Source organism: Seriola aureovittata, chromosome 1 (genome assembly GCF_021018895.1).
Source record: "Seriola aureovittata isolate HTS-2021-v1 ecotype China chromosome 1, ASM2101889v1, whole genome shotgun sequence".
Lineage (NCBI taxonomy): Eukaryota > Metazoa > Chordata > Actinopteri > Carangiformes > Carangidae > Seriola > Seriola aureovittata.
The window spans coordinates 9810792-9831571 of NC_079364.1; the positions used below are offsets into that span (position 1 = coordinate 9810792).

At 37.7% G+C, this 20780-nt stretch overlaps 3 protein-coding genes across 3 annotated transcripts; all 3 read left to right on the top strand.

Moving 5' to 3' along the window:
• Nucleotides 1-160: 160 nt before the first annotated feature.
• On the top strand, nt 161-9984 carry LOC130177397 (interleukin-18 receptor 1-like). The gene is made up of 10 exons (XM_056389150.1): nt 161-505; nt 2574-2829; nt 3999-4167; nt 4349-4487; nt 4573-4635; nt 4716-4839; nt 4967-5112; nt 5302-5445; nt 5575-5727; nt 5813-9984. The coding sequence occupies exons 1-10, from the start codon at nt 460-462 to the stop codon at nt 6175-6177; spliced, it is 1605 nt and encodes a 534-aa protein (XP_056245125.1). The 5' UTR covers nt 161-459; the 3' UTR covers nt 6178-9984.
• An 812-nt stretch (nt 9985-10796) lies between these two features.
• LOC130169719 (uncharacterized) lies at nt 10797-12357 on the top strand. Its single transcript, XM_056376672.1, has 5 exons — nt 10797-10965; nt 11204-11394; nt 11518-11641; nt 11783-11844; nt 12283-12357. The coding sequence occupies exons 1-5, from the start codon at nt 10797-10799 to the stop codon at nt 12355-12357; spliced, it is 621 nt and encodes a 206-aa protein (XP_056232647.1).
• A 2443-nt stretch (nt 12358-14800) lies between these two features.
• LOC130170729 (interleukin-18 receptor 1-like) lies at nt 14801-19701 on the top strand. The gene is made up of 10 exons (XM_056378320.1): nt 14801-14985; nt 16438-16687; nt 17102-17276; nt 17470-17608; nt 17690-17752; nt 17833-17956; nt 18084-18229; nt 18458-18601; nt 18731-18883; nt 18969-19701. Exons 1-10 carry the CDS (start codon nt 14931-14933, stop codon nt 19322-19324), a joined length of 1605 nt encoding a protein of 534 aa, XP_056234295.1. The 5' UTR covers nt 14801-14930; the 3' UTR covers nt 19325-19701.
• Nucleotides 19702-20780: the final 1079 nt, after the last annotated feature.

Sequence of the window (20780 nt, forward strand, 5' to 3'; positions counted from 1 at the left end):
CTTTCTGATAAGGCACCATTTATACTTTTTTTTTTTAAGCTATAAATTAATTAATTTACTTCTTTATTAAATAATCGATGCTTTATAGCTTTGTTAAACATCATTAATAAGAACAACTTTAGGATTGCAACTGTTCAGACATATAGATAAATCATAACCTATACGGCAGCACAGATGTCACGTAATACGCATCATGCTTGATCAACACAGATTATCTTTGCTAGTGGAACTACAGGTTATAAAACTGAACTTGGGGCTGAGGGCAAGAGGATTTCGCAAGGGGCTTTTCTCAGTGATAATATTCCTTTACGACGTTTCACTTTCATTTTTCGTCCAGATGACGCAAAAGGTCAGTGTTAACTCCATGTCATTTCTTTAGGACAGGCTGCTGTATATAAGGAGCCTCTCACTGAGGACATCATTGTGTCGATCCTTGATGTGAGGTGTTAAATCATAAGGATGATGAAGATGCTTCTGGCCCTTTTCCTCCTTACATCACTGACAGGTAAGAAATGACCACTTCCTTACAGTGTGTCATAAATGGCAATTAGACAGGTGGAATAATGTGTAAATCTGTAGATATAGTAGGTGAATCTATTTGGTGTAAAACCTTTAAAGCTGAACGTGGGGATAATCACCTAACCTGTAGATTCATTAGGTGTTATTACATATATAGTCCTACATGAATACACTAATAATAAATCTTCAGTGGTTGAAAGTGACTAAGTACATTTTATGAACTCAAGTCCTGAGAGAACATTTCCATTTTATGATACTTTAATGTAATATTCACTTCATTTCAGAGGAAATTGAACAATGTTTTTACATAGCAGAACTTTGTTTTCTCTTCTGTCATCTCACAGTCGCTCACTTTTATCCTGAACCATAGCCTACATTAAGTTGGGAACCACTAGCTTACATTATAAATGAAATCAAACTAACTCCACCTCAAGCAACTACACAGCAGTAAATTGCTGCTTACATTGTTGTGCTTGGGTATCTGCAGGTGTTGAAAAGTCTTGAATGGCAATGAATTCAGTCCATTAAAAAAAAATTGTCCTGAAGGTAGTAAAAAGTCATTTACAAAGGTGTTGAATATCTTTCTTTGGCAGAAAAATTTAATTTTTTAAATTGAATCAAATGAATTAAATTAAATCATGTTGCTTATCTGGGCCGATGTCATGTTAACTGATTATATGTTACTAGGAATTAGTGTTAAATACAGCTGCAAACCAATGACAAAAATTTTATATAAATCTTAATAAATTAATGTACTACTTTGCCTTATTGTCCCCATTCTTTTGATTGTGAGAAATGTGTTGCATTGCAGTCTACTTGACCCTTAAAAAAGTCCTAAAAAGTCAAAAATTTAGTTGAGTATTGATTACTTCCTCCACCTCTGTAAGTGGGTTATGAGATTGTCATCAAACTTTTATTATATAACAGTATTAAGCAAAAACAACAACATGTGTAGCTGCAATAATAATGATTCACACTAACAATATAAACAATTCAGACTGTGAAATATCACCATGGTTATGAACAATGTCAAAGAATGTAAACAAAGCACATAGATGTGGTGAGTCAGTTCCATAAAAGATGACCAAAGAAAATCACAAGATCAGTAGCCTCAGAGAAATTGGGACAAGGTCAGTATTCTCATTTCCTACTAGTTATATCCCCTTTGCGCACCATATAATTTCACAAAGGGTAACCTTCACTATCTATATACTATGAGAGGCTACTCTGTTACCACTGTCTGTGTTGCTTATTGTGAATAAGAATGTCCGTTCTCATGACTCAACTTTAAAAGAAAAGTGCGACATGTTGAGAAATGTGCTCATTCTCTTTATTGCCGAGAGTCAGATGAGAGGATCCATACCACTGACATGTCTACACAGTAAATATTCATTTACAGCCAGGAAAAAATTAGCTTAGCATCAACTGGAGATCATGGAAAACTGCTAGCATGGCTTTGTCCAAAGGTGGCAAAGTCTGTATCTCTGAAAATCACTAAATTACACATCACTGTATTATACATCACATTTTTTAAACCCACACAAAAACCAAAGTGTACAAATAATAATTTGTGGTTTTACAGGTGGTTATGTGTGGGACTATTTCTTGGCCCAGGGACAGTGACTTCTTTTACAGTTTGTTTGTGTTGGTAGCCTGGCAATGGTGAGAACAATATCTCAGACATAGTCCAAGACATAGTCTCGCACATTAGCTTGTTTTGCCTGTTTTATCGTCTTGGTGCTGAGCTAAGCCAGCGGCTGCTGGCTTCATATTTACCATAGACACATGAGAGTTGTCAATCTTCATATCTAATTCCCAGCAGGTAATTGTCACAAAGATATAACGATTCAGAATTGAAGTAAGAACTGATTAGTTGACAATAGTGAATTGTCCAGTAAAAGATGTTTTGATTATAAGACTAACCAGCAACATTTCAACGACTTTGTGACCATACAATAATGATATTTTTGACATTTCATTCTCTGTGTCCACAAACATCTTCATGTTGTAGTTTGACCAAGTAAAATGAACTAAAATTTGTGAAATTCTTGCAGGTGTGTGTCCCCTAACTTCCAAAGAGATACATGCAAAGGCAGGTGAGCTTGTGGTGCTTCAGTGCCCTCCTGACGGAGGGTATAACCGTGGTGATACCAAACTTGTCTGGACAAGTCACACAACCCAGAAGATATATGTGACCAACAACATGTCAGCAGCTGAGCTGACTGAGATGGGTGTGCTGATTCATGGAAGGAGCCTTGTCATCCTCAGTTCATCTGTGAACCATCAAGGAAATTACTCATGCTCTGTGGGGTACGTTGTGTTGTATTCTTGGAGTGATCTTGATCTTTCTGATAACAGGTCAATCAATATTTCGCATGAATTGTTCAGGCATGAATCAGACAACTATATATAGAATATATAAATATTTATGTTTTATGTATTTGCTACACCGAATCATTGCGCAATATGTGAGGCTGTACTCATAAGAACAGTAATACTTGAGCTAAATGCTAACATCAGCATGCTAACATTCTCACAACAACAATGGTGACAATATGTAATGTGCTAATATTTAGCGGATGGTCTATAATATTTACAATGTTCACCACCTCAATGTGGAGTGAACATTTGCTAATTAGTGCTAAACACAAAGCACAGTTGAGGCTGGTGGGAATGTCTTTAGTTTAGCAGGTATTTGGTCATAAACCAAAACATTTATGGTGTAATAAGAAACTTAAAATCGGCCTGAGGAAACTTTTCTTGGCAAGACGGGGGGGGGGGGGGGGGGGGGGGGGGGGGGGGGGTTGGCTGTGCCGGACATTTACCAATATTATCTATCTTACAATGCTAGATATCCTATTGCATGGGCTTATGATAACCCTAATTCAATAGGAAGTTGGGATTGGCTGGAGAGGCAGATCATCACTGGTCTTGAGGGACCTTGATCTGGACCTGGAGGGTTTGTGGGACACATCAGGTTATATTTGAACTCTATACCGGACTATGTGTAAATAGTATTGTTTCCTCTTGATCTTTTGTTGGAGAGAGACTGAAGGACAAAAAAAAGAAAAGAAAAAAAAGAAAAGACATACAGTATGTATTGGTGTAGCCACTTGTTGTATTTATTGATGCCAACCCCTCCTCCCCTAGGTTTGTTTGTTGTTTGGTTTGTTTTCCTTTTTTGGAGTATGTGCATGTGTTTGATTGGTTTGGTGTAATTAGGAAATTTGGTTCTTTGAAGTACCAGTCCATCAGTCAAATGCCATACCTGTGTTGTGGTGACGGAAAGTGTCTGTCATCTAGTGACACCAAAACAAAAATGTCTGGATGTAGAAATGGCAAACTGGCTGAGAAGACAAGTAGTATTTTGGAAAGTGATCCCCAAAGCCTTCACTACTTTCATATTCAAAGCCTTTGCAAATGTTTAAAGTTTAATTGTGAAATCTTCATATTATACCTTTTCTTTTATGACATGACAGAAATGCCAGCAGCCAGTTCTGGTTCACGCTGAACACAGTAAAGTCCGAAGAGTATGAAGAGATGAACACATACTCTAAGTCATGTTACACTCAAGAGTCCTGCAAGTTGAATTGCCCTGATGTAAATATCCCTCCAAATATTACCAGAAACGGCATCACATGGCACAAGGTAAATTTACACAGCAGATTTTTGAGTGTGAATGAGATTTGATTGTGAATTTGGAAGCTTCACCCTGCATCATTCATGATTTGTTTTTACAAATTTGCAATGGTGTAATGTTTTTCCTAGACCAAAACTGTTGTTCACTACCTTCATGTCTAAAAATTTAACTTAATTTTCCATCTTGTAGGAGGGTGAGGCAAAAGACGGTTACTTCCGAACTGTTGAAGAGAAAGACAAGGGTGTCTACACCTGTACTCGATCTTACCTGTATCTTGGTCAAATCTATAATAAGACCTTTACAGTGGAACTTCAACTCAAAACAAAGAGTAAGAAAAACACTTTGTCGATCGTCATTAAAGTTCATGTGATTAAGAAAAAGGTGTTAAGAGTTTTCTCCCTTTTTTTGCACAGAATTTGAGAAAGCTGCAGTCATCATTTCACCAAAAAACAACAAAGTGGTTCCCGTAGATTTGGGTGAGCATGGATACACATACAAACATATAATACCTTCCTAAATGACCTCTTTTAAATATTGTGTTAACTGCTTCTTCTAGGCTCAAAGGTGGAGATTGAATGTAAAGCTGTTACATATTCAGACTTTGACGGCGTGTTCTGGATTAGTGGGGGATCAGTAATGTTCAAAAATCCCAGTTTACCAGTTTACTACAACACCACACGGTAAACACTGCACAGACCCCTACCAGCTACTACAACAAATTTGCGAATGTCATACACTCGATACACACTCAAAATAGATTGTCTTTTTTAAATCTTCGTCCATTAAATTCTTTCCTTCCTTTTGCAGGGAAAAAAATGCTGAAGAAATAAAGCTGACAGCATCTCTGGTCTTCAAAAAAGTGTCAGAGGAGGATCTATCAAAAAATTATACCTGTAAACTGGAATCTGTCTCCAACCCCCCAAGCTTCGTTACTATCACTTTGGTCCAGAAAAGTATGTCAGATAGATAAATAGCTTTGGCTTTACTGTTTCCATCAGTGTTTTGTTTAATAAACTACTGTTAAACTTACATCACATTCCAGCAACATTAAAGTTTGAAGTGACATCTTCCAGTCTATAGTTCATTTCATGTTTATATATATATATATATTATATATATCTCTTTCCATTATTACCCTACAGCTCGCCATTTTTACATTTTCCTGTGTCCCAGCATTGTGGCCATTGTGGTGGTAATGCTTGTGACAGTAATTATCTATGTGAAGTTGAAAATTGACATCACTCTTTTCTTACGAGACACTCTTGGCTGCTATAGACGCACCTCAGGTGGGAGTCATATTTTTGGCCATTTGTTTCATTTTAACTTACAGTTACATATTTGTGCTTTTTTGGGACACTGCAGACAGTTTGACAGCAATGACAGACATGTTGGACCATTTTTTGTCATTTGATTAGATGGAAAAAGCTACGATGCCTTTGTGATGTGTTATAAGAGCAACACAGATGCAGGACTAAATGCTGATGACAGAAAATGGCTGGAGAGTGTTTTGGAAGAGAAGTTTGGTTACAGTCTCTGTCATTATGATCGTGACGTTTTACCAGGGAAAGGTATGTATTTAAGATGCACTTTGAAGAAAATTGACCTAAAAATATTAATGGGGTAATGATTAATTTGAACTCTGTTGGGTTGCAGCTACAGCGGAAGCAGTGTTAGACTGCATAGAACAGAGCCGGACGGTGGTTTTGGTCCCCACCTCTCCAGATCCTGATCTAGGGTCTGGCCTGCTGAGTGCCATCCATGCAGCTCTTGTGGAGAGGCAGACTCGCTTAATCTTCATAAAAACTGAGGCAACACAAGATTCAACATCAGGTTCCTTAGCTGAGGCCTTAGAACTTCTTAGCAAGGCTGGAGTCTGCATCACCTGGAAGGGCTTAAGCTCCAGGTCTTCCTCCTCCTCCTTCTGGAAACAGCTGCGCTATTACCTACCTGCCATGAAGCATACACCGAAAATAAGGCCTTCACCACAGACAGCTGCCCAGGATAACTGTTATGCTTAGCAAAGAAAGTCTGAATGAATAGATCATATCAATGCCTTTACTCTATGACATAAGTATATATTCAAGTAAAGTTACTAACTATTTACAATGGGGTTCAATGGGGAATCCAGAATAAGAATCTGAGTCTGATGTGTTATTGTCATTATATAGCTATGTTTTAAATGGGTATAGCCTACTTTAAATTTACCTATATTCCCAGGTTTATATACTGTTAAATGCACTTTTGAAAATTATGTTGTACCAGTACTGTATTATTTTAAACATTAACATTAATTAATGGTTTTATTTTATTATTTTATTATTTATTCTAAATAAGTACGTCAAAAAGTATTTGTACGTGTGAAAGGGTTAGCTCATTTAGCCTTTTATAGTATATATTTTTTACTTTACATTTTGCAAATTTAATGTACATGGCTCACAGACACACGTTCTCTTTAACTCCCCGAGGGCAGGCAAGGCATTTCCAGCAAATAAGCTCTGATAAATCCACCAAACACTGCATACTCATCACCAAATAGCAACAGTGACGGTTGAAGAAAGCATAACATTTGTCAGCCAAGGACCCAGACATTTTCCCTAAGACTTGGTGAAAACCACAAATAAGTCAAAAGACCAGTGAATATTAGACTTCTGTTCATAACGTGACAGGAAACACATTGTTGCTCCATGTTTCCTGTTACGATAGGCCAGTGTTTACTCATCAAATGTAATTGAACATGATGATGAGCTTATGTAATGTTTTTCCGCCACCTACTGGAAGAAAAAGCAATACATGCAGATTCAGATGCTTGAAACAGTCCAAACTGTTGTCAAGGAGGGTTTGTGACAGTTAAACATATTCGAGCCCCCTCCTCACTTGATTTAGTTAGGTAAGCTTATGTCCAGACCCCCACTATACATGACAGTTTCATTATTTACCCAAACACCTGGAGACCAACCAACATTCCTCTGCTGAAATGATTAGTTGATTAACGGATTTACTCATGTAGCACCCTGCCACCCTTCTATATATCTAACATTCTGCAAACTGACTTTAAACCAGGCTGACGGGGCCTTTGGGCTTGTTTTGATATTAGGGTAACTACCACAAAGGTTTACCTGTCCTGATGTGAGACTTTCATCACTATTTATAGCCAGAGATATGTCACCACTTAACTTAGGTTTAATTGACTGACCCCAGAACAACACTGTAGATGATCATTTACTGAATGTCTTGACAATACAAGGATATGACAGATGTAATGAAACATAAACACAATCTCAAAAATTAGACCCACTTCTTAAAAAAAGCAAATAATATGAAACCAAAATTTCCCTCCCACACATTATTTAGCAAATTACCCACATACACAACTTAAGCTTTTCCCAAAAATACTGAACAAAATTTTCAAAAACTAAATCTTCTAATCTTAAATCTTATTTACGTGACACAAACAGTATTTAAAACACTTCTACCACTAACCCCCAATAGCAGACTTATACTGCTTAACTTCGGTAATGGACAAGCTAGCCTCCATGTGAATATAGTCTTGTGATACTAGTGGAAATAATGTCAGATCTCTATGACTAGCCAACAGTGTTCATTAACTGGCTCAGTTTTAATGGTAGAGTGTGGAGATCAAGGTATATTTATAGCAAATGAGGGTCCAGTATGTTTTAACAGTTTGTTTTTTCAGTACAATTGACACAGAAAACAGAAACAGGTCGATTTTTCTGTTCTTACTAACAAAAAAAAATGTAACAATTGAAGATTATAATTGAATGATAATTTGTTATGCTCTTACTGAGAGTGCAGACACAGAATCATTGCTAAGGACTTACAAGTCAACTGTAAGAAATCCCTACACTGACCAATCAAACAAAAACAAAAACAGAAAAATAATAAAAAATAAAGAATAATTTCCCTTCTTATAACTACTTGAGTTACTCTTTCATTTTAACAACGTATAAAACCATTTACACTCTACTTAGTTTATAACCGAGATATCTTAAGCTCTCAGATAACCAATTGATATAGAAATGATATGGAGTGAACCCTGGATGTCTGGGGCCCATGGGCAATTACTTGCTTTACCTGGTTGGTAATCCAGCATTGTAAACCGAATGTAGCAGATGACTCCAGAATTGTGAAGGTGAAATATGTTGTTCTGCTATAGAAAGTAACAACCAGGAAAAGAAGCTGCGAATGGGCCTACTTGTGCTAACCTACACATTAGCCCATTCACAAGGCCTTGCTTTCAGGCTATGATTCAAACATGTGATCCTTAAGATTTCAGTCCTTTTTGGCAACACCTGTCACTGCTTTGACATAAATACAACAGAATGTCAACTGGTGCATCTGTTATCAGCACAGACTAAACACTTACATTGTTAAATACATAAAATAGTCAATCGGTAATAACTCGAACTGTAGTTGTCCACACAACAGTAGAGCACAGTGAAAAGAGCCTGTTAATTTAGTTTGATGTGTACGGCCTGTCTCCTGTAGCTCAGTGTGGCTGCACCCTTGTTTGATTAATTAAAATTAAAAATGATCTGCTGACAGAAAATTCAGAAAAAGAGTTATCTTAAATGAACAATTGCAGCCAGAACTAACTTTTTCACAATTCAATCTTCCCCCCAGATCTGCCGGTTGAACACTTTTAACATGACACAGCAGCAGTAGGAAATGTTTGGTTTACAATATTAGTGACACCTCTCTGTACTGCATTACAAAGAGACGCGTTTCTGTAATATATCCTATTCCTCAAAGATATAGCCTAAATGTTGTGGACAAAATAATAGAAACGCCTGTTTATATCACACAATATAATTCAACAGCACCACAAGTTGCATCCTCGAAAATGACCATAAAGTTGAATCAACACCTCTCTGAAACAGTTTCAATAAAAACTGAACATTGTCATAAAGATAGGTTTAATGGCAGGACTTATTAGACTGCAGTAGTTTTAGTTAGATGCACCTAATAAACTGACTATTCATTGAATGGCTATTGCTGAAAAATGTCGAGCATAAATAGTATCAGGTTTGATTTCATGGTAATCTAAAGCAGGCATGACCAAAGTCCGGCCCAGGGGCCAATTGCGGCACTTGCCTCCCAGTTCCCTCTTCCTGGTGTAAACCTGGGTGCAATCGGCATTCGGGGACAGAGGGAAGGGATAAAAGGGGCAGAGAGTGCAGAGACAATGGGGAGAGACACACACACACACACACACAGCTGTACCTGGGTGAGGGTCCTTTTGTCCTCTCTACCTTTGTTCCTCCACTCACAGTTAGGTGCGGTTTTGTTATTTTTGTTTATGTTCTTTCGGGCTGGAGATTACCGGTAGTCATGTTATTCGTCTTTTGTTTTAGGTTATGTTGGGTTTAGGTAGTTTAGGAGGAAGCGCTGGGAGCGATGGCCCAATGCTTGGTTGGCCCAGCGTTTACCTGTCTTTTGTTTATTTGGCCGGGGTCGGGGTCCCCAGTCCTTTTTGTTTTCGTTGGTTTAGGTTGATAAACTATGACTAACTTTGGGGATATTTCAATAAAGCTTGGGTGAAATGTTATTCTTGTCTGGTGTCCTTTGCAGCCTCCTGCCCCTGCCCGCTTTATTCTTAGAGGCCGTAACACACACATAAGAGAGATATTACAGTTCAGACTGGACGGTACAACAGTAAATACAGCAGCAGACATATTGAATTTACTTTGAGGTTCGAGCTACAGGAACTGTTCAACCTTCATAGCCCTCCCATAGACTGCAATACAAATTCAGAAGCTGATAGCAAACAGTAGGTCTCAGGTCTCAGCAGATGCTACTAACGCAGTATCCAGGCAGAAATTGACAAAGCGTGTGCGTGTGGTTGTGTACAGTGGTGTAATCTACTTTATTCTACTGGAGCTAACTGCAAACTTTAACTACCATCCCTGAAAATCTTCCTCAAAAAAGGTCACACAAATTCTTTTAAATCCCACAATATCCAACCTTCATTGACAATTTGTTATATCAAAAATATAGACATTTTTTTTGTCTTGTATCACCCAGTATTAGTCTAATTCTGATATCTTTCACGGTTTTTGAGGATGTGATGGGACTACCCTCCACCTCTCCCTTAAGAGTATATGAAATTTAAGGTCTGATATTTTCAGATTATCTCACTTCTGGAAATATGCAAATATCTGGAAATTTGAATGTGTAGGCTGTACATTTGTGTTGTTTGTTTACTGAAAGGGTTTTTACATTTACAGGCCAGCCACAAACATAAAAGAAACCCTGGCGCTATCATTGGTGCAGACATTCCCGTCCCTGAATGATGGAGCAGACAGTGGCTATGCGAGTTTAATTTTCTAAGTTCATATGAGAATGTATGCTGATTTAAAACATATTGTTTTACAAAGAAGTGAATGCGCTTAATAAGCAATGGTGTCTAATTAGATGAAGGGATCATACTTCTCACTTAACAGCATACAGGACATAATATATTGTATGTGTACATGTAACTTTTCTTTTAACCCTTGTTTCTCTTAATTGTTTCTCATCTGTACCTGATGTGTGTTATCTCAACTGCAAAACTTTGCAAAAGATTCAAATTTTCCCTCTTGGATAAGGAATGTTCTTTTTTTTCCTTTTTTTTCAGGAAATGTGGTACACAAAAGCCAGGAAGGTAATAAGGGACAGAGGAAGAGTGATCTACTACCCAGCCAAAGGCTTCCTTGAAGAAAGGCTGTGGAATGGTAGGAAGAGGTCAAAGCGTGGTTCCACCCAACAAATGCCTGAAGCCAGCCATTCACAAAGGGGATACATACCAGGTGACACTGACTCCCAAAATTATTTTATTTACATTGTCAATAACAGAAAATGTATGGTGTTGTAGGAGTGAAAAGATCAGATTTGTATGTTTGTCTTTGTTGTTTATTGAATTTGGCAGATGAAGAAAAAGTGAAAAAAAAACAAAACAGGCATTCCCCCCTTACGGTTATTGAAAAAACTTTCATAAAGGAAAAAAAAACTTGTGTACTTATTTGTAATATCTGTGTTTCTCCGGAGAATCTACTGTTACAGAGGAAAGGGCCCTCCAACTAAAGGAATGGCTCAAACACAATTCAGAGCCTTTCACCCAAGTACAGTTCTACATGAGAGAGACGGTGTTATGCAGGGCCAACTGGATCCGCTCTCATAGCTCCAAGGACATACTTGAAATCCTCAGAGAATACCCTCATCTCACCAGTCCAGGCATGGTATGGTTCCACTGGAACATATTTCATATAGCAGCAAAACCTTATTTATATTTTGTATCAAAGGAGTGGATGTTACATTTTAAAAAATTGTTTCCTGTTTTCTTTCTTTCTTTTTTTTTTAAGATTGCGCAGGACTTCCAGGTGCTTCATGGTGAGACCTGGCTCCATGAATACACTGAAAAGGTCCTGTACTTGGCCAAGCAGGACGATAAACTTCCTTCACTCGATGTGGAGGACATGACACTGGGTAAGTTAAAACTAACTTTTTGTGTTCTATGGCAAAGGTTCTGGGATTCCTCAAATGCTGATATCTGTTCATTTACATATTTCTTTACAGTAATTTTATTTTTCACACCATACTGATATCTCGAATATTGTTAACCTACAGATGCCAAGGGCGAACTAGCTCTTAAACTGCTCCCCACCATGATGCCACAGACCGTCTACAAGGTTGGAAAGAAGACTGTCCGACTGTCTTTTTTTAACCCAAATTTTGGGTTGAATACTCGACCCAGAATTTGGGTTATATTGACTACATTGTTGGGTTATTTTAACCCAGAAGTTGGGTCAAATATTCAACCCAAAAGTTGGGTCAAAAACAACAACCCAATTTTCTGGGTTGAAATTACCCAGAAATTAGTTGGTCCCTTTTTAACCCAGCAGTTGGGTTAGGGTTATTTTTGACCCAAGAGTTTTTTAGTGTGAAGTTCCAGTATTTTACCGAGGAGGGGCTTGAGCGGAACACGGTGATAGGTATCAGCCACAGCAACTTGGCGGACACTGCCAGTGGCTGAATCCCTCTGCTGAACATAAGAGACGCCTGGTAAAACCTCCTCAACAGGCTGAATGAAATTTCCAGAGTTTGTGAAATACTTTAACCGTTTGTAGTCAGTCTCCAGTCCTTTGAAAGGCTCGGCTGCATCGGAAAACTCGTGTGAGAGCTCTTCCACCTGTGGGCTCTGATCATGACCCAACTGACTAAACAGTGATATTGTCCTGTTTTTTAGTCTGTTCACAATGTCACCAATTAAACTTGAGGTGTGTTTGATCACATAGTTTATGTTGGAATATGTCTGTGAAGAACTGGACCTTAGATGGGCTAGAAAAAAGGGCTACTCTCTCTGTAATTCCCTCTTGCTCCAATTCATCCCAATCCTCGTCTGATACCTCTGCTTGAACACCTTCAACTTGTTCTTGTTCATCATCTTCATCAACATTAAAAACATTAGCAGGCTGATGCAATATATTGGCAGGCTGGGCCAGAGCCTGGTTCTCTTCGTGTTCCCTATGTAGGTGCCTTCTATAAGAACGAATGAAGCAAAATGTTCTATTACAATTGCTTTCACAACACTGAAAATGTGTTGATGAACTGTTTACATTGTGAACTGTGCATAAATGTGAGAAGAGAGACTTGATATCACCAGGGATTAGCCTTTTGCACTTAAAGCATGTATACGCCATCTGCCTGTTGTTCAACAGTGTCTAGTAACTTACAAATTCTCTGAAGAGCTTCAGGAATTTAATTCTGGGGCCAACTTTTGGGACAAGATTTCTGATAGTGTCCTCATCCAAAAGTAGAAATGCCTCCTCATCTATGTCTTCATCTGAAAGAAAGAAAACAAGACAACATGACATGAGTATTGTTAATAAGTCCAGACAATTATGATAATAATAATACATTTTATTTAAAGGCGCCTTTCTTGGCACTCAAGGACACAATTGTGAACCACTCACCAAACACTCAGCTAACAAATAATCACTTTTAAGGGAATGTTTTTTTTAATGTCATTTGATTGTTCTTTTATGGTAACTGTCTGTCTTTTCATGTGAGGACTATGGATGGAAATTACCTTTGAGCTTAATCCGGCATATTTACATGACGTCATGTATGCGTCACCAATTGTTCATTAATATGCATTGTTCTCCTCAAAGAAGAAATGAATGAAATGTGGCCCAATTAGCTAGTTTACTAATATAGTTTTTTGTTTTTGCAGCAGCAGCTTTTCTTTCATTGACAAGAGTAATGACATTAATGCAAAGGTGAATATCTGGCCCAATCTTAACAGTTTAAAGACAAGGCACAATTGCATTATCTTTTAACTTTAAGGGTATAGATATGCTTAGTTACCCCACTGTCGAAGATGTTGTGACTTTTACAAAATGTGAGGATGTCAGGGTAGAAAGTGTAAAAACACTCACCTCTAAGCCTGTGCATATTCTCATTTGTCCAGGTCATAGTATCCTAAAGGAGTTTTAAATCGAAAAAACAACTGGACTTGATTATTTGTCTGGGAAGACGTTTTATTAGTAAGTTATGTAAGTAATGTTTCAAATGAACCTAGATATGTTTCACCTTCCCAAAAGTTTTTTTCCAGGGACTTTTTCTTCATTTTATGTGGTTTTCAAATATGAAAGGCAGAGTGATTTTGGAAAAAACTTGAAAATGAAAAAAAAAATGAAGTATTCCATTTGCAATAAAAATTTCATAAAATAGTTAATTTGTATTTAATGTTAATGGTTCAAAGAATGTCAGGCTGAATGGTCGGCCCCCACACATTTTCACCTTACCAAATCTGGCCCTTTTTGCAAAAAGTTTGGACACCCCTGATCTAAAGGATATCAATTTAAAAAAAAAAAAAAAAAATTACATTTACACATCAACATTTTCATTAAATTTTTTTATGAACTACTATTTGTAATCAGTGCACACGGAAAGTATAAGTCGTAATCTGAGAATGTGAAACGTCTTGCTTTACTTTGATAGAAATTCCACCGTTTCTGCACACACGTCATGCTATGATGAAGAGAACCGCTCAGTCTGTGAAAACAGTTGCAAAATGTGTGCTGTAAGTCTGGAGCCTGTGCAAACTGCACAATGGGTTCGGGGGAGCTCCCTTTTCTCTGAAGGGGGGGGACTACAGTCTATTCGGCTATTACTTCTATTTTATGATTATTTATACTCCACTACATTTCTGAGGGAAATATTGTTTATTAAACAGCCACAGTTACTTAGATAGTTAGAGTTTAACTGTCACAAGGAATACATGAGTCAGTCTGTCATTGTTTCCTGCGGTTACCCACCAGCACAGGATGCCCAACGCCGTTTCCACGCCACAGAGCTCCTTCATGCCCCTGTCACTAGCACCAGACGACATCGTAGGTACTTTCAAAGCAGTTCCAGTTATTGTTTTCGTTTTATGGAGGGGAAAACGTAATCACGTATTTAAAAAAACAACAAAAAAAACAGTTTTAATAATAATAATAATAATGATGATGATGATGCATCGCCATTAGCATAATAATCATAATCATATATAATCATAATATATCATTATAATAATAATTTGGTGACGGGGTGTTTACATTGCAGCGACAACGTCACGCTCTTCCGTACGTTTCACTTTTTTCATCAGTCAGTCTGATTCACAACTTTGAAGGGAAATGCTGTAATTCAGCAGAGCTGCATCGGGCTGATCGACCAGAGCACATTTTTGACGCAGCTGCTGAGTGTTTGGTGTCCGGTGCCGCGGGCTATCATGGTGGTGAAGGTCCTTCTGGTCCCTCTGCTTTTCCTCTTTACATCAAAACCAGGTAAGAGAATGCTCTCAGTGCTGTAGAGGGCGGCACTTCTCTGTTATATTTGAAAAAGAAAAGAAAGATTCACACAACGCACTTTTCCATAAAATACAAGGAAAAAAATAGAGGAAGAAAAAGAAGAACCAAAATGATTCAATCCAAGGACAGAGAAAAAAATGTAATGAAGTACATTAACTAGAAATTGCTTGTAACACAGCATCATGTAGGCAAGTGGTGGAAGAAGTACTCACATATTTTACTTAAGTAAAATCATTACCACATTGTAGAAAGGTTCTGCAATATACAATAATAAAAGTTCTAGCATTTGAAAGTAAATACTTAAAGTACCAAAAGAAAAAATTGTACTTATTTTATCCAATAATAATACATCATAATCTATTCAGATTATATTTTGTATTATTAATCTGAATCTGCAAAGTAACTAGTTAGTAAACATATTAAATAAATATAAAGGATTACTTCAAAATTGTGGCAAAGTAGATATATATATACTTTTATTTTTCCCTTCACACTAAATGATGAAACTAGGATGTGGTTAAGAACCCCCACTATAATCTTACTCTTGCTGAGAATGACGAACAGTTCCACACCTGAATCAGATAAAATAGCACACTGCAAGAACTTTAACCCAAACCAAGAGTAGAGACAAAATGTCACTCAAGTTTTTAAATCCTTGCTCCTTCTTCCAGTCATGTGCCTTTCAAGGGTTCTTATTCAAATATCTTGCACATATCATTTTCAAAGTAACAAGGGCTATTTAAAAATTATGTGAATGGTTGCATTCAAGATTTGTGATGGATTATATACATATAGAAATTATATTTGCTCAGAAATAAATTTACAAAGAAGCACGTTATTGCAATTCTGGAGGTGTTGAACGTGATATGATTATGGTTATTACAGAACAGCAATCTAGATAATCAATGTAATGTGTACTGTGGGATTACAACAGCCTCATTACCTCAATAAATTACACAGGTGAAAACACAGAGATTCACTCAAGGGAACATTTACTTAGGTTTTACTCATGTCATTAACTTTTCTGACTTCATAGGGGTCAAGGGTCAACACCCAGAATGTGAATAGTTCTCCAAAGCACCATATACGGGACACAACCAAACTTGGATGCTCACATGTTTTTTGCATCTCCATAAGAACATGCACAGAGGGGTCACAACCTGGAGTGTAACTCATTTTGCTCATAAGGACCAGGGCTATTGATATATTGACTGACTCTGAAAAAGTTTGTGTGCAAGCCTCTCCTAAACAGTGGGCAGGATGCCAGCGTTCCACTGGTTCAGACAGAAATGTGGCTACTTTTCTACAGTATGTGATACAATACAGCATTGATATAGTTCACATTACGTGCTAGCTGTCCACAGGCCAGTTCATGTTAAAGTTTTACACCCTGAAATTAACTAGAATTTTGTGAATACTCTTTCACAGGTGCGTGCCACCTGACACTCAAGGAACAATATGTCAGGCGTGGTGAGATGGTGTTGTTGCAGTGCCCTTCAACATGTAATCAAAAAGGTGATGCCAAGGTGATCTGGAGCAGTTATACCGCCCAGAAGATGGATCTGACCAACATGTCATCAGCTGAGCAGAAGCAGATGGGTGTGCTGGTTCATCAGAATAGCCTTGTTATTCTCAGTGCATCTGTAGATCATCAGGGGAATTACTCATGCTCTGTGGGGTAAAGTAGTGTCAGTCCTACAGTGGTCCTGATTTTGTTTTCCTCCAATCTTAATATCATATCATACAAAATTCATTTACACTGTGTAAGCTTTCATACTTCAGCCTGACACAGAATTTTGCATCAGAAAGCATAACACGAAGGTGTAAACTTAACCACAGTGTCCTGTGTTCAACCCCAATCTGTTGCCATTTTTAATGTGTTAGATTAGATTAAATTAGACATCTGCTCTCCCTGCTATATTAAAGTTAAAACAGTAGCATTATGTGTTTTCAGAAATTGTGCCTCATTGTAATGCAAGGGGACACATTCAAGTACGCAGACGTGAAAGGTGAATTTGTGGATGCGCTGTGATTCATTCAATTCAAATGTAAAGTAAAACCTTAATGTTGTGTTTCTTTTATGACATGACAGAAATGCCAGCTGCCAGTTCAGGTTCATGCTGACAGAAAACACACCAAAGTCCAAAGAGTATGAAGAGAGGAACATGCACAATAAGTCATGTCATACTCAAGAGTCCTGCAAGTTGAATTGCCCTGATGTAACGATCCCTCCAAATATTACCAGAAATGGCATCACATGGCACAAGGTAATTTTACACAGATTTTTAAGTGTGAATGAGATAAGAACCTGCAGAGATGTGTTTTTTTTTTTTGTTTTGTTTTTTTTTACTTTTTCCAAACTATACTACCAAACTATGTTTTTTGGACTTTTACCTACATTTAAGACTGGTTTTCACTGCCTTCATGCCTAAAAATTCAACGTAACTTTCCATCTTGTAGGAGGGTGAGGCAAAAGACGATTACTTCCAAACTGTTGAAGAGAAAGACAAGGGTGTCTACACCTGTACTCGATCTTACCTGTATCTTGGTCAAATCTATAATAAGACCTTTACAGTGAAACTTCAAATCAAACCAAAGAGTAAGAAAAATACTTTGTCGTCATTAAAGTTCATGTGATTAAGAAAAAGGTGTTAAGAGTTTTCTCCCTTTTTTTGCACAGAATTTGAGAAAGCTGCAGTCATCATTTCACCAAAAGACAACAAAGTGTTTCCCGTAGATTTGGGTGAGCATGGATACACATACAAACATATAATACCTTCCTATATGACCTCTTTTAAATATTGTGTTAACTGCTTCTTCTAGGCTCAAAGGTGGAGATTAAATGTGAAGCTGTTACATATTCAGACTTTGACGGCGTGTTCTGGATTAGTGGGGGATCAGTAATGTTCAAAAATCCCAGTTTACCAGTTTACTACAAAACCACACGGTAAACACTGCACAGACCCCTACCAGCTACTACAACAAATTTGCGAATGTCATACACTCAATACACACTCAAAATAGATTGTCTTTTTTAAATCTTCGTCCATTAAATTCTTTCCTTCCTTTTGCAGGGAAAAAAATGCTGAAAAAATAAAGCTGACAGCATCTCTGGTCTTCAAAAAAGTGTCAGAGGAGGATCTATCAAAAAATTATACCTGTAAACTGGAATCTGACTCCAACCCCCCAAGCTTCGTTACTATCACTTTGGTCCAGAAAAGTATGTCAGATAGATAAATAGCTTTGGCTTTACTGTTGTATTTACAATTGTGTTTGTTTCCATCAGTGTTTTGTTTAATAAACTACTGTTAAACTTACACCACATTCCAGTAACATTAAAGTTTGAAGTGACATCTTCCAGTCTATAGTTTATTTCATGTTTATATATATATATATATATATATATATATATATATTATATATATCTCTTTCCATTATTACCCTACAGCTCACCCTTCTTACATTTCCCTGTGTCCCAGCATTGTGGCCATTGTGGTGGTAATGCTTGTGACAGTAATTATCTATGTGAAGTTGAAAATTGACATCACTCTTTTCTTAAGAGACACTCTTGGCTGCTATAGACGCACCTCAGGTGGGAGTCATATTTTTGGCCATTTGTTTCATTTTAACTTACAGTTACATATTTGTGCTTTTTTGGGACACTGCAGACAGTTTGACAGCAATGACAGACATGTTGGACCATTTTTTGTCATTTGATTAGATGGAAAAAGCTACGATGCCTTTGTGATGTGTTATAAGAGCAACACAGATGCAGGAGTAAATGCTGATGACAGAAAATGGCTGGAGAGTGTTTTGGAAGAGAAGTTTGGTTACAGTCTCTGTCTTTATGATCGTGACGTTTTACCAGGGAAAGGTATGTATTTAAGATGCACTTTGAAGAAAATTGACCTAAAAATATTAATGGGGTAATGATTAATTTGAACTCTGTTGGGTTGCAGCTACAGCGGAAGCAGTGTTAGACTGCATAGAACAGAGCCGGACGGTGGTTTTGGTCCCCACCTCTCCAGATCCTGATCTAGGGTCTGGCCTGCTGAGTGCCATCCATGCAGCTCTTGTGGAGAGGCAGACTCGCTTAATCTTCATAAAAACTGAGGCAACACAAGATTCAACATCAGGTTCCTTAGCTGAGGCCTTACAATTTCTTAGTGAAGCTGGTGTCTGTGTCACATGGAAGGGCTTAAGCTCCAGGTCTTCCTCCTCCTCCTTCTGGAAACAGCTGCGCTATTACCTACCTGCCATGCCAAAACCTTCACCACAGACAAACCAGGATGTTGACTCATGGCAAATGGTTTAGCCAAGTTATAATTAATAGCTTTTATCATATCCATCTTCACCACCTGTTTATATTCTGTATCTATAAAAAATAATGTATATTGAAAGTATTTCATTTTGAACATTTACCTTGTCATAATTTTTCTATATAACATCTTGTGTTTTTGAATTTGTCAGGTAGAAAACTCCTTTATTAAGACAGAACACTGACACGAGCAACTTTTCCTGTCAGCTGCCAAGACCTGTAATTTATGCATGAATGTAATGTGAAAATATAAAATGGCTTCTTTTCATGAGTCTTTACACTGTTCATACTGATATATCCTGAATTGTCCAACTTGTGTGTATTCTCACTGCAGTTGAGGTGCATTTGAGTAGTTGTTGAAGACCACGACAAAGCAAAATATCAGTGAATATCCGGTGTCCAGAAATGTGAATCCAAATTATTGTTTTTTATTGCTTTGTACCTAATGTGTAAGTAGACAATTGTTTGCTAACTAGTTAGCCTTAACAACTAAAAGGAAAGGTATTTGTTTTCTCTCCAAGACTGATATGAGATCAATACCATTCTCGTGTGTGAATTCAATATGGAGGTGGGGTCAGGACATGGTTAGCCTAACTAACATAAGGGGTGAACAGGGGTGAACACCTTGCTGGCTCTGTCAAAAACACACTTATCATTACCTCTGAATCTCAATAATATTATAGTCTCACATAGCCAGATTTATCTCCACACTTTGATTTAGTGTTGTTCCAGCGCTGTACAGTCAAATATAGTGTCTAGTCTCAAATGTAGTTTGAGTGTAAGTTATGGAGTGAGAGGGCGCGTGCAAGCTACTTTTATTTTTACTTTATTTTAAGCATTTTATTTTCAAATACATAGTATACGGGATGGGTGGCAACCTTAGTTGTGTCCCCCTGCGCCTTCCAGTCTTTACGTTAATCTAGGCTAAATGTCTCTGCACTGCGCGCTGTATTTCTGAAAAAGTAGAGCTATTCCTTTAACAAGCTAATGTCCCTTTAGTTAAGCTTTCGTACTATCTTGCACATACAGTTTACCATGATTACGTTGCTTTAGCACTCAAAAATGTTTTGTAATTTTTGAAACAGTGAGTCTTTGATGTCAGACAGGGGAAGACAAAGGAGCTTTCGCATTTCTAGCCAGGAAGCATAGCTGTCACTGATAGATTTTATCACTTGTGGCTAACCACCAACGCCATCATTGGTTCAATGAGTTGATTAAAAATGCAGCGCAAATCTTGTAAATGGGGTTAGCCTGTGCTGAAATTCAAAACTTGACAGGTCTTAGTTATAGTTGCTCAGCCATGACGGGACGTTGGCTGTTTGTCAAAGTTGTGTTGCATGTTCAATCCCATGATGAGGAGAAGGTAGAGAGATGTAGGCCAGATTAGAGGTAGGTGAAACGTGCAGGTATGCCCCAGAAAAATGAGATCTTAACCACTTGAACGTTAGCCATA